The sequence below is a fragment of the Heloderma suspectum genome, chromosome 10 (assembly GCF_057233095.1).
Source record: "Heloderma suspectum isolate Gila_16-S chromosome 10, 16-S_ref, whole genome shotgun sequence".
Taxonomy (NCBI): domain Eukaryota; kingdom Metazoa; phylum Chordata; class Lepidosauria; order Squamata; family Helodermatidae; genus Heloderma; species Heloderma suspectum.
The window spans coordinates 31,006,828-31,020,030 of NC_139467.1; the positions used below are offsets into that span (position 1 = coordinate 31,006,828).

The 13,203-nt window shown below is 54.4% G+C and overlaps 1 protein-coding gene across 2 annotated transcripts in view; it reads left to right on the forward strand.

Moving 5' to 3' along the window:
* FCN3 (ficolin 3) overlaps positions 1 to 13,203 on the forward strand; it is a 36,902-nt gene that overhangs the window by 6,313 nt on the left and 17,386 nt on the right. For both annotated transcript variants that reach the window (XM_084815755.1, XM_084815756.1), the window contains exon 2: positions 11,590 to 11,712. In XM_084815755.1, the coding sequence (XP_084671881.1) occupies positions 11,590 to 11,712 (123 nt within the window). The remainder of the gene's footprint in view (positions 1 to 11,589; positions 11,713 to 13,203) is intronic.

Below are 13,203 nucleotides of genomic sequence, written 5' to 3' on the forward strand. Positions count from 1 at the left end.
CAAAGAGAGAGGGGGTGCAGGAGACAGAGAGAGGGTGCAGGAAGAACAAAGATGGGGTGCAGGAGAGAGTGAGGGAGGGTGCAGGAAGAGCAAAGAGAGGGGGGGTGCAGGAGACAGTGAGAGATGGGGTGCAGGAGAGAATGAGAGAGGGGGTGCAGGAAGAACAAAGATGGGGTGCAGGAGAGAGTGAGAGAGGGTGCAGGAAGAGCAAAGAGAGAGGGGGTGCAGGAGACAGAGAGAGGGTGCAGGAAGAACAAAGATGGGGTGCAGGAGAGAGAGAGAGGGTGCAGGAAGAGCAAAGAGAGGGGGATGCAGGAGACAGTGAGAGAGGGGGTGCAGGAAGAACAAAGATGGGGTGCAGGAGAGAGTGAGAGAGGGTGCAGGAAGAGCAAAGAGAGGGGGTGCAGGAGACAGTGAGAGAGGGGGTGCAGGAAGAACAAAGATAGGGGTGCAGGAGAGAGTGAGAGAGGGGGTTCAGGAAGAACAAAGATGGGGGTGCAGGAGAGAGTGAGAGAGGGTGCAGGAAGAGCAAAGAGAGGGGGGGTGCAGGAGACAGTGAGAGAGGGGGTGCAGGAAGAACAAAGATGGGGGTGCAGGAGAGAGTGAGAGAGGGTGCAGGAAGAGCAAAGAGAGGGGGGTGCAGGAGACAGTGAGAGATGGGGTGCAGGAAGAACAAAGATGGGGGTGCAGGAGAGAGTGAGAGAGGGTGCAGGAAGAGCAAAGAGAGGGGGGGTGCAGGAGACAGTGAGAGAGAGGGTGCAGGAAGAACAAAGATGGGGGTGCAGGAGAGAGTGAGAGAGGGGGTGCAGGAAGAACAAAGATGGGGTGCAGGAGAGTGAGAGAGGGTGCAGGAAGAGCAAAGAGAGTGGGTGCAGGAGACAGTGAGAGAGAGGGTGCAGGAAGAACAAAGATGGGGGTGCAGGAGAGAGTGAGAGAGGGTGCAGGAAGAGCAAAGAGAGGGGGGTGCAGGAAGAACAAAGATGGGGGTGCAGGAGAGAGTGAGAGAGGGTGCAGGAAGAGCAAAGAGAGGGGGGTGCAGGAGACAGTGAGAGAGAGGGTGCAGGAAGAACAACGATGGGGTGCAGGAGAGAGTGAGAGAGGGTGCAGGAAGAGCAAAGAGAGGGGGGTGCAGGAGAGAGTGAGAGAGGGGGTGCAGGAAGAACAAAGATGGGGTACAGGAGAGAGTGAGAGAGGGTGCAGGAAGAGCAAAGAGAGGGGGGTGCAGGAGACAGTGAGAGAGAGGGTGCAGGAAGAACAACGATGGGGTGCAGGAGAGAGTGAGAGAGGGTGCAGGAAGAGCAAAGAGAGGGGGGTGCAGGAGAGAGTGAGAGAGGGGGTGCAGGAAGAACAAAGATGGGGTGCAGGAGAGAGTGAGAGAGGGTGCAGGAAGAGCAAAGAGAGAGGGGGTGCAGGAGACAGAGAGAGGGTGCAGGAAGAACAAAGATGGGGTGCAGGAGAGAGTGAGGGAGGGTGCAGGAAGAGCAAAGAGAGGGGGGGTGCAGGAGACAGTGAGAGATGGGGTGCAGGAGAGAATGAGAGAGGGGGTGCAGGAAGAACAAAGATGGGGTGCAGGAGAGAGTGAGAGAGGGTGCAGGAAGAGCAAAGAGAGAGGGGGTGCAGGAGACAGAGAGAGGGTGCAGGAAGAACAAAGATGGGGTGCAGGAGAGAGAGAGAGGGTGCAGGAAGAGCAAAGAGAGGGGGATGCAGGAGACAGTGAGAGAGGGGGTGCAGGAAGAACAAAGATGGGGTGCAGGAGAGAGTGAGAGAGGGTGCAGGAAGAGCAAAGAGAGGGGGTGCAGGAGACAGTGAGAGAGGGGGTGCAGGAAGAACAAAGATGGGGTGCAGGAGAGAGTGAGAGAGGGGGTTCAGGAAGAACAAAGATGGGGGTGCAGGAGAGAGTGAGAGAGGGTGCAGGAAGAGCAAAGAGAGGGGGGGTGCAGGAGACAGTGAGAGAGGGGGTGCAGGAAGAACAAAGATGGGGGTGCAGGAGAGAGTGAGAGAGGGTGCAGGAAGAGCAAAGTGAGGGGGGTGCAGGAGAGAGTGAGAGAGGGGGTGCAGGAAGAACAAAGATGGGGGTGCAGGAGAGAGTGAGAGAGGGTGCAGGAAGAGCAAAGAGGGGGGGTGCAGGAGACAGTGAGAGAGAGGGTGCAGGAAGAACAAAGATGGGGGTGCAGGAGAGAGTGAGAGAGGGGGTGCAGGAAGAACAAAGATGGGGTGCAGGAGAGTGAGAGAGGGTGCAGGAAGAGCAAAGAGAGTGGGTGCAGGAGACAGTGAGAGAGAGGGTGCAGGAAGAACAAAGATGGGGGTGCAGGAGAGAGTGAGAGAGGGAGCAGGAAGAGCAAAGAGAGGGGGGTGCAGGAAGAACAAAGATGGGGGTGCAGGAGAGAGTGAGAGAGGGTGCAGGAAGAGCAAAGAGAGGGGGGTGCAGGAGACAGTGAGAGAGAGGGTGCAGGAAGAACAACGATGGGGTGCAGGAGAGAGTGAGAGAGGGTGCAGGAAGAACAAAGATGGGGGTGCAGGAGAGAGTGAGAGAGGGGGTGCAGGAAGAACAAAGATGGGGTGCAGGAGAGTGAGAGAGGGTGCAGGAAGAGCAAAGAGAGTGGGTGCAGGAGACAGTGAGAGCGAGGGTGCAGGAAGAACAAAGATGGGGGTGCAGGAGAGAGTGAGAGAGGGTGCAGGAAGAGCAAAGAGAGGGGGGTGCAGGAAGAACAAAGATGGGGGTGCAGGAGAGAGTGAGAGAGGGTGCAGGAAGAGCAAAGAGAGGGGGGTGCAGGAGACAGTGAGAGAGAGGGTGCAGGAAGAACAACGATGGGGTGCAGGAGAGAGTGAGAGAGGGTGCAGGAAGAGCAAAGAGAGGGGGGTGCAGGAGAGAGTGAGAGAGGGGGTGCAGGAAGAACAAAGATGGGGTGCAGGAGAGAGTGAGAGAGGGTGCAGGAAGAGCAAAGAGAGGGGGTGCAGGAGACAGAGAGAGGGTGCAGGAAGAACAAAGATGGGGTGCAGGAGAGAGTGAGGGAGGGTGCAGGAAGAGCAAAGAGAGGGGGGGTGCAGGAGACAGTGAGAGATGGGGTGCAGGAGAGAATGAGAGAGGGGGTGCAGGAAGAACAAAGATGGGGTGCAGGAGAGAGTGAGAGAGGGTGCAGGAAGAGCAAAGAGAGAGGGGGTGCAGGAGACAGAGAGAGGGTGCAGGACGAACAAAGATGGGGTGCAGGAGAGAGAGAGAGGGTGCAGGAAGAGCAAAGAGAGGGGGATGCAGGAGACAGTGAGAGAGGGGGTGCAGGAAGAACAAAGATGGGGTGCAGGAGAGAGTGAGAGAGGGTGCAGGAAGAGCAAAGAGAGGGGGTGCAGGAGACAGTGAGAGAGGGGGTGCAGGAAGAACAAAGATGGGGTGCAGGAGAGAGTGAGAGAGGGGGTTCAGGAAGAACAAAGATGGGGGTGCAGGAGAGAGTGAGAGAGGGTGCAGGAAGAGCAAAGAGAGGGGGGGTGCAGGAGACAGTGAGAGAGGGGGTGCAGGAAGAACAAAGATGGGGGTGCAGGAGAGAGTGAGAGAGGGTGCAGGAAGAGCAAAGTGAGGGGGGTGCAGGAGAGAGTGAGAGAGGGGGTGCAGGAAGAACAAAGATGGGGGTGCAGGAGAGAGTGAGAGAGGGTGCAGGAAGAGCAAAGAGAGGGGGGGTGCAGGAGACAGTGAGAGAGAGGGTGCAGGAAGAACAAAGATGGGGGTGCAGGAAAGAGTGAGAGAGGGGGTGCAGGAAGAACAAAGATCGGGTGCAGGAGAGTGAGAGAGGGTGCAGGAAGAGCAAAGAGAGGGGGGTGCAGGAGACAGTGAGAGAGAGTGCAAGAAGAACAAAGATGGGGGTGCAGGAGAGAGTGAGAGAGGGTGCAGGAAGAGCAAAGAGAGGGGGTGCAGGAGACAGTGAGAGAGAGGGTGCAGGAAGAACAAAGATGGGGGTGCAGGAGAGAGTGAGAGAGGGTGCAGGGAGAGCAAAGAGAGGGGGGTGCAGGAGACAGTGAGAGAGATGGTGCAGGAAGAACACAGATGGGGGTGCAGGAGAGAGTGAGAGAGGGTGCAGGAAGAGCAAAGAGAGGGGGTGCAGTAGACAGTGAGAGAGAGGGTGCAGGAAGAACAAAGATGGGGGTGCAGGAGAGAGTGAGAGAGGGTGCAGTAAGAGCAAAGAGAGGGGGGTGCAGGAGACAGTGAGAGAGAGGGTGCAGGAAGAACAAAGATGGGGGTGCAGGAGAGAGTGAGAGAGGGTGCAGGAAGAGCAAAGAGAGGGGGGTTGCAGGAGACAGTGAGAGAGAGGGTGCAGGAAGAACAAAGATGGGGTGCAGGAGAGAGTGAGAGAGGGGGTGCAGGAAGAACAAAGATGGGGTGCAGGAGAGAGTGAGAGAGGGTGCAGGAAGAGCAAAGAGAGGGGGGTGCAGGAGAGAGTGAGAGAGGGGGTGCAGGAAGAACAAAGATGGGGTGCAGGAGAGAGTGAGAGAGGGTGCAGGAAGAGCAAAGAGAGGGGGGTGCAGGAGAGAGTGAGAGAGGGGGTGCAGGAAGAACAAAGATGGGGGTGCAGGAGAGAGTGAGAGAGGGTGCAGGAAGAGCAAAGATGGGGGTGCAGGAGACAGTGAGAGAGAGGGTGCAGGAAGAACAAAGATGGGGGTGCAGGAGAGAGTGAGAGAGGGGGTGCAGGAAGAACAAAGATGGGGTGCAGGAGAGAGTGAGAGAGGGTGCAGGAAGAGCAAAGAGAGGGGGGTGCAGGAGACAGTGAGAGATGGGGTGCAGGAGAGAGTGAGAGAGGGGGTGCAGGAAGAACAAAGATGGGGGTGCAGGAGAGAGTGAGAGAGGGTGCAGGAAGAGCAAAGAGAGGGGGGTGCAGGAGACAGTGAGAGAGAGGGTGCAGGAAGAACACAGATGGGGGTGCAGGAGAGAGTGAGAGAGGGTGCAGGAAGAGCAAAGAGAGGGGGGTGCAGTAGACAGTGAGAGAGAGGGTGCAGGAAGAACAAAGATGGGGGTGCAGGAGAGAGTGAGAGAGGGTGCAGTAAGAGCAAAGAGAGGGGGGTGCAGGAGACAGTGAGAGAGAGGGTGCAGGAAGAACAAAGATGGGGGTGCAGGAGAGAGTGAGAGAGGGTGCAGGAAGAGCAAAGAGAGGAGGGGTGCAGGAGACAGTGAGAGAGAGGGTGCAGGAAGAACAAAGATGGGGGTGCAGGAGAGAGTGAGAGAGGGGGTGCAGGAAGAACAAAGATGGGGTGCAGGAGAGAGTGAGAGAGGGTGCAGGAAGAGCAAAGAGAGGGGGGTGCAGGAGAGAGTGAGAGAGGGGGTGCAGGAAGAACAAAGATGGGGTGCAGGAGAGAGTGAGAGAGGGTGCAGGAAGAGCAAAGAGAGGGGGGTGCAGGAGAGAGTGAGAGAGGGGGTGCAGGAGAGAGTGAGAGAGGGGGTGCAGGAGAGAGTGAGAGAGGGTGCAGGAAGAGCAAAGAGGGGGGGTGCAGGAGACAGTGAGAGAGAGGGTGCAGGAAGAACAAAGATGGGGGTGCAGGAGAGAGTGAGAGAGGGGGTGCAGGAAGAACAAAGATGGGGTGCAGGAGAGTGAGAGAGGGTGCAGGAAGAGCAAAGAGAGTGGGTGCAGGAGACAGTGAGAGAGAGGGTACAGGAAGAACAAAGATGGGGGTGCAGGAGAGAGTGAGAGAGGGTGCAGGAAGAGCAAAGAGAGGGGGGTGCAGGAAGAACAAAGATGGGGGTGCAGGAGAGAGTGAGAGAGGGTGCAGGAAGAGCAAAGAGAGGGGGGTGCAGGAGACAGTGAGAGAGAGGGTGCAGGAAGAACAAAGATGGGGTGCAGGAGAGAGTGAGAGGGGGTGCAGGAAGAGCAAAGAGTGGGGGGGTGCAGGAGACAGTGAGAGAGAGGGTGCAGGAAGAACAAAGATGGGGGTGCAGGAGAGAGTGAGAGGGGGTGCAGGAAGAGCAAAGAGGGCGGGGTGCAGGAGACAGTGAGAGAGAGGGTGCAGGAAGAACAAAGATGGGGTGCAGGAGAGAGTGAGAGAGGGGGTGCAGGAAGAACAAAGATGGGGTGCAGGAGAGAGTGAGAGAGGGTGCAGGAAGAGCAAAGAGAGGGGGGTACAGGAGACAGTGAGAGAGAGGGTGCAGGAAGAACAAAGATGGGGGTGCAGGAGAGAGTGAGAGAGGGTGCAGGAAGAGCAAACAGAGGGGGGTGCAGGAGACAGTGAGAGAGAGGGTGCAGGAAGAACAAAGATGGGGGTGCAGGAGAGAGTGAGAGAGGGTGCAGGAAGAGCAAAGAGAGGGGGGTGCAGTAGACAGTGAGAGAGAGGGTGCAGGAAGAACAAAGATGGGGGTGCAGGAGAGAGTGAGAGAGGGTGCAGTAAGAGCAAAGAGAGGGGGGTGCAGGAGACAGTGAGAGAGAGGGTGCAGGAAGAACAAAGATGGGGGTGCAGGAGAGAGTGAGAGAGGGTGCAGGAAGAGCAAAGTGAGGGGGGTGCAGGAGACAGTGAGAGAGAGGGTGCAGGAAGAACAAAGATGGGGGTGCAGGAGAGAGTGAGAGAGGGGGTGCAGGAAGAACAAAGATGGGGTGCAGGAGAGAGTGAGAGAGGGTGCAGGAAGAGCAAAGAGAGGGGGGTGCAGGAGAGAGTGAGAGAGGGGGTGCAGGAAGAACAAAGATGGGGTGCAGGAGAGAGTGAGAGAGGGTGCAGGAAGAGCAAAGAGAGGGGGGTGCAGGAGAGAGTGAGAGAGGGGGTGCAGGAAGAACAAAGATGGGGGTGCAGGAGAGAGTGAGAGAGGGTGCAGGAAGAGCAAAGAGGGCGGGGTGCAGGAGACAGTGAGAGAGAGGGTGCAGGAAGAACAAAGATGGGGTGCAGGAGAGAGTGAGAGAGGGGGTGCAGGAAGAACAAAGATGGGGTGCAGGAGAGTGAGAGAGGGTGCAGGAAGAGCAAAGAGAGGGGGTGCAGGAGAGAGTGAGAGAGGGGGTACAGGAAGAACAAAGATGGGGGTGCAGGAGAGAGTGAGAGAGGGTGCAGGAAGAGCAAAGAGAGGGGGGTGCAGGAAGAACAAAGATGGGGGTGCAGGAGAGAGTGAGAGAGGGTGCAGGAAGAGCAAAGAGAGGGGGGTGCAGGAGACAGTGAGAGAGGGTGCAGGAAGAACAAAGATGGGGTGCAGGAGAGAGTGAGAGAGGGTGCAGGAAGAGCAAAGAGAGGGGGGTGCAGGAGACAGTGAGAGAGAGGGTGCAGGAAGAACAAAGATGGGGTGCAGGAGAGAGTGAGAGAGGGTGCAGGAAGAGCAAAGAGAGGGGGGTGCAGGAGAGAGTGAGAGAGGGGGTGCAGGAAGAACAAAGATAGGGGTGCAGGAGAGAGTGAGAGAGGGTGCAGGAAGAGCAAAGGGACAGGGGGTGCAGGAGACAGTGAGAGAGAGGGTGCAGGAAGAACAAAGATGGGGTGCAGGAGAGAGTGAGAGAGGGTGCAGGAAGAGCAAAGAGAGGGGGATGCAGGAGACAGTGAGAGAGGGGGTGCAGGAAGAACAAAGATGGGGTGCAGGAGAGAGTGAGAGAGGGTGCAGGAAGAGCAAAGAGAGGGGGATGCAGGAGACAGTGAGAGAGGGGGTGCAGGAAGAACAAAGACGGGGTGCAGGAGAGAGTGAGAGAGGGTGCAGGAAGAGCAAAGAGAGGGGGGTGCAGGAGACAGTGAGAGATGGGGTGCAGGAGAGAGTGAGAGAGGGGGTGCAGGAAGAACAAATATGGGGGTGCAGGAGAGAGTGAGAGAGGGTGCAGGAAGAGCAAAGAGAGGGTGGTGCAGGAGACAGTGAGAGAGAGGGTGCAGGAAGAACAAAGATGGGGGTGCAGGAGAGAGTGAGAGAGGGTGCAGGAAGAACAAAGATGGGGGTGCAGGAGAGAGTGAGAGAGGGTGCAGGAAGAGCAAAGAGAGGGGGGTGCAGGAGACAGTGAGAGAGAGGGTGCAGGAAGAACAACGATGGGGTGCAGGAGAGAGTGAGAGAGGGTGCAGGAAGAGCAAAGAGAGGGGGGTGCAGGAGAGAGTGAGAGAGGGGGTGCAGGAAGAACAAAGATGGGGTGCAGGAGAGAGTGAGAGAGGGTGCAGGAAGAGCAAAGAGAGAGGGGGTGCAGGAGACAGAGCGAGGGTGCAGGAAGAACAAAGATGGGGTGCAGGAGAGAGTGAGGGAGGGTGCAGGAAGAGCAAAGAGAGGGGGGGTGCAGGAGACAGTGAGAGATGGGGTGCAGGAGAGAATGAGAGAGGGGGTGCAGGAAGAACAAAGATGGGGTGCAGGAGAGAGTGAGAGAGGGTGCAGGAAGAGCAAAGAGAGAGGGGGTGCAGGAGACAGAGAGAGGGTGCAGGACGAACAAAGATGGGGTGCAGGAGAGAGAGAGAGGGTGCAGGAAGAGCAAAGAGAGGGGGATGCAGGAGACAGTGAGAGAGGGGGTGCAGGAAGAACAAAGATGGGGTGCAGGAGAGAGTGAGAGAGGGTGCAGGAAGAGCAAAGAGAGGGGGTGCAGGAGACAGTGAGAGAGGGGGTGCAGGAAGAACAAAGATGGGGTGCAGGAGAGAGTGAGAGAGGGGGTTCAGGAAGAACAAAGATGGGGCTGCAGGAGAGAGTGAGAGAGGGTGCAGGAAGAGCAAAGAGAGGGGGGGTGCAGGAGACAGTGAGAGAGGGGGTGCAGGAAGAACAAAGATGGGGGTGCAGGAGAGAGTGAGAGAGGGTGCAGGAAGAGCAAAGAGAGGGGGGTGCAGGAGAGAGTGAGAGAGGGGGTGCAGGAAGAACAAAGATGGGGTGCAAGAGAGAGTGAGAGAGGGTGCAGGAAGAGCAAAGAGAGGGGGGGTGCAGGAGACAGTGAGAGAGAGGGTGCAGGAAGAACAAAGATGGGGTGCAGGAGAGAGTGAGAGAGGGTGCAGGAAGAGCAAAGATGGGGTGCAGGAGAGTGAGAGAGGGTGCAGGAAGAGCAAAGAGAGGGGGGGTGCAGGAGAGAGTGAGAGAGGGGGTGCAGGAAGAACAAAGATGGGGTGCAGGAGAGAGTGAGAGAGGGTGCAGGAAGAGCAAAGAGAGAGGGGGTGCAGGAGACAGTGAGAGAGACGGTGCAGGAAGAACAAAGATGGGGTGCAGGAGAGAGTGAGAGAGGGTGCAGGAAGAGCAAAGAGAGGGGGGTGCAGGAGAGAGTGAGAGAGGGGGGGCAGGAAGAACAAAGATGGGGGTGCAGGAGAGAGTGAGAGAGGGTGCAGGAAGAGCAAAGAGAGAGGGGGTGCAGGAGACAGTGAGAGAGAGGGTGCAGGAAGAACAAAGATGGGGTGCAGGAGAGAGTGAGAGAGGGTGCAGGAAGAGCAAAGAGAGGGGGATGCAGGAGACAGTGAGAGAGAGGGTGCAGGAAGAACAAAGATGGGGTGCAGGAGAGAGTGAGAGAGGGTGCAGGAAGAACAAAGATGGGGTGCAGGAGAGAGTGAGAGAGGGTGCAGGAAGAGCAAAGAGAGAGGGGGTGCAGGAGACAGTGAGAGAGACGGTGCAGGAAGAACAAAGATGGGTTGCAGGAGAGAGTGAGAGAGGGTGCAGGAAGAGCAAAGAGGGGGGGGTGCAGGAGAGAGTGAGAGAGGGGGTGCAGGAAGAACAAAGATGGGGGTGCAGGAGAGAGTGAGAGAGGGTGCAGGAAGAGCAAAGAGAGGGGTGCAGGAGACAGTGAGAGAGAGGGTGCAGGAAGAACAAAGATGGGGTGCAGGAGAGAGTGAGAGAGGGTGCAGGAAGAGCAAAGATGGGGTGCAGGAGAGTGAGAGAGGGTGCAGGAAGAGCAAAGAGAGGGGGGTGCAGGAGAGAGTGAGAGAGGGGGTGCAGGGAGAACAAATATGGGGGTGCAGGAGAGTGTGAGAGAGGGTGCAGGAAGAGCAAAGAGAGAGGGTGCAGGAGACAGTGAGAGAGAGGGTGCAGGAAGAACAAAGATGGGGGTGCAGGAGAGAGTGAGAGAGGGTGCAGGAAGAGCAAAGAGAGGGGGGTGCAGGAGACAGTGAGAGAGAGGGTGCAGGAAGAACAAAGATGGGGGTGCAGGAGAGAGTGAGAGAGCGTGCAGGAAGAGCAAAGAGAGGGGGTGCAGGAGACAGTGAGAGAGAGGGTGCAGGAAGAACAAAGATGGGGGTGCAGGAGAGAGTGAGAGAGCGTGCAGGAAGAGCAAAGAGAGGGGGGTGCAGGAGATAGAGAGAGGGTGCAGGAAGAACAAAGATGGGGTGCAGGAGAGAGTGAGAGAGGGTGCAGGAAGAGCAAAGAGAGGGGGGTGCAGGAGAGAGTGAGAGAGGGGGTGCAGGAAGAACAAAGATGGGGGTGCAGGAGAGAGTGAGAGAGGGTGCAGGAAGAGCAAAGAGAGGGAGGGTGCAGGAGACAGTGAGAGAGGGGGTGCAGGAAGAACAAAGATGGGGGTGCAGGAGAGAGTGAGAGAGGGTGCAGGAAGAGCAAAGAGAGAGGGGGTGCAGGAGACAGTGAGAGAGAGGGTACAGGAAGAGCAAAGAGAGAGAGAAACAGGGGTTCTGGAAGACCAGTAAGAGAGCGAGAGTGCCAGGGGAGAAAATCAGGGAGATGGAATGCCCTAGTGTGTGCAGGGGGGGCGGGCAGGAGGGCAACTGTCTCAGAGCCCTCAGTCCTGGCAGCCCAGCTGATTCCCCACTATAAAGCAAGAAAATGTCCAGGTGCCTCAAACCGGAGCCCTCACTGCTATATAACATGAGAACTCCATGTGCATATGTGTCCATGTGTAAGAAGAAGGGTGTCCTTTATCCCTTCTCCACTCCTGAAATTCCACCCACCCACCCACCCGCAAGAGGCCTGAACAGCACTACGGGGTTGTCTGGAAACTTGATTAGAAGTCTTCCTCTTAGCGGCTGGGGCCACACTGCAACATTTTGTCAGAGGTCACACTTATGATTGCTGGATGGATGGATTGATGCCATCCTTCCCAAACCTGGTGCCGTCCAGATGTTTTGGACTGCAACCAGTGGTGCAGCTAGGTAGTGTTAGACCCTGGACGGTTTTATGGGGACCCCCCTTAGATGGCCACATGCATGAAGTCTGTCGTGAAGAGCACAACTAATATTTCTCTTCACCCTGCAACCACCCTTCCATGCTGTTTGACTGCTTTTACATTCCTGATAATAAGGACAATAAAACTGTCCTTAGTTTTATTGTCCTTATTATCAGGATAAGAACAATAAGGACAATAAAACTGTCCTTATTGTTTAAATAAAAATAAAATAAATAATTACCAAGAACAATAAGGACAATAAAACTGAAACCTGTTAAAAAAAAAATACTCTGAGCAGGCGCAGTTTTGCATTTTAAGCTCACTCAGAACATAGCACTGTCATGACTACAGGAATAAAATGGAGTCTGCTTCCACTGCCCGGATACCTCATCTTTCTGGGTGGTCATTTGGGGGCAGCCTTGGTTGCAGGGTTCTGGACGTTGGGCCCAAGGTCTAGCCCAAGCTGCACCACTGACTTCAACTCCCAGGAACCCCAGCCAGCATGGCTAAAAGTGAGGAATCCTGGGAGTTCTAGTCCATTGAATGGCTCAGAGTCTGGAAGGGACACACAGCGTTCCACTCTAATGCTGTCTTTCCACAGGGGTGAAGATTGTGGGCCTTTCTGGCGAGGAGAGACTTGCCATTCTGCAAGGATGCCCTGGCTTTCCTGGAGCAGCAGGAAGCCCTGGAGAAAAGGGGGCACCTGGACTATCTGGCCTAAAAGGTACTGAACTGGTGAGGATGATGTCACTCCGAGGGCTCTACCTAGGGGGGCCAGGAGTCCTACTTTACAGAGTATCCTCCTAAACTATTGTCCTCTAATTGAAAGGCTGCCAGGGACAGTCCTCTATTTAAAAGCATGTTCTGTTTGAAAGGCTGGCCAGTCCAAATCCAGTTTAAAGAACCCTAGGAAGGGAGAGCAGGGGGCCTTGAAGTTGATGGGATCATTTAGTAATGATTAACTGACTATGGCTGAATGGCAATACTTGCAATTACAACACTTGTTGGAATCTGGGTTTGGTCCGACCGGTTTTACAGCTCCAGAGTCCCCATTGTTATTGGAAACACTGATAGCAGCTGATCAGTCATACCGATGCACGATTCATGTATATAAATACTTGTTATCAGTAAATAAATATGGTATTCAGAGTGTAAGACAGGGATGGGGTAGAGAATTGGAGCACCCCATTTTGCCTAATCAATGGATTGATGTTTTAGCGGCTGTACTTGAAGTTATCTATGGACTTTAGGCTACGCCTTATACAGGAAAAAAAATCTTGTTTCGGGTTTACTGGACTCCACAACATCTTTTTAATAAGGGTTTGTCTAATTCACATAACTGTTGGAGATGTAATACACCTAATGCTTCTCTTATTCACATGTTTTGCAAAGCTTAGTTGTCACTGCCTTTTGGGAGGAGGACATAATACGGATAAACTTTGTACTCGAACACTCCTTAATACTGAATGATGTACATGTCCTCCTAAACTATTTACCGGTTTCTTGGAAGTTAACATATGGTCAGTGCAAATGGATTTTCAAAGCCTGCTTGACAGCCAAAAGACTGATATTATAAGATTGGAAGGATAAATATTCACCTCATATAATGCAATGGATTGAGGACCTAACAACGCTGTCAACATTTGAACATGTGGAGTATAGTCGCCACTCGCAAATAGATAACTATATGGATATTTGGTCTGCTTTTCTTGATGCTTATGCATAATCTCTTGTCTGTTTGCTTTTTCTTCTAGAATGTTGTATTTAATGGAATATTGATATTTCTATGCATATAATTTCTTGTCTTTTTTCCTTTATTTCTGCATGATTTGTTTTTGTTTTGTTAAAACCACAATATATAGTAATATAGTATACTATATATAGTATAATATATAGTAATATAGTAATGATGCCTCCTGTTAGAAAGGCAATTCACAGAGAAAAAACAAAAAGGCAAAAACAGAATGAGCATTTTCCAGGCCCACATGCACGCAGGCTATCTTAGCACAATAAAAGGAGACCACACCCTTCTTTAGTGAGGAAAGGGTAGTTTTACTCACAAATGTTCTTGCATATAAAATGCAGGTAAAGCGTAGAGTTTCAAAAAGAGTTTGTTCAGTCCATTTTGTGTTCCATTATACAGGCATGAGCGAAAGAGCAAACACACGTGCTCCCAACAATGGTGGAAGTCAGAGGGGGCGGTGAGGGAGGAAGG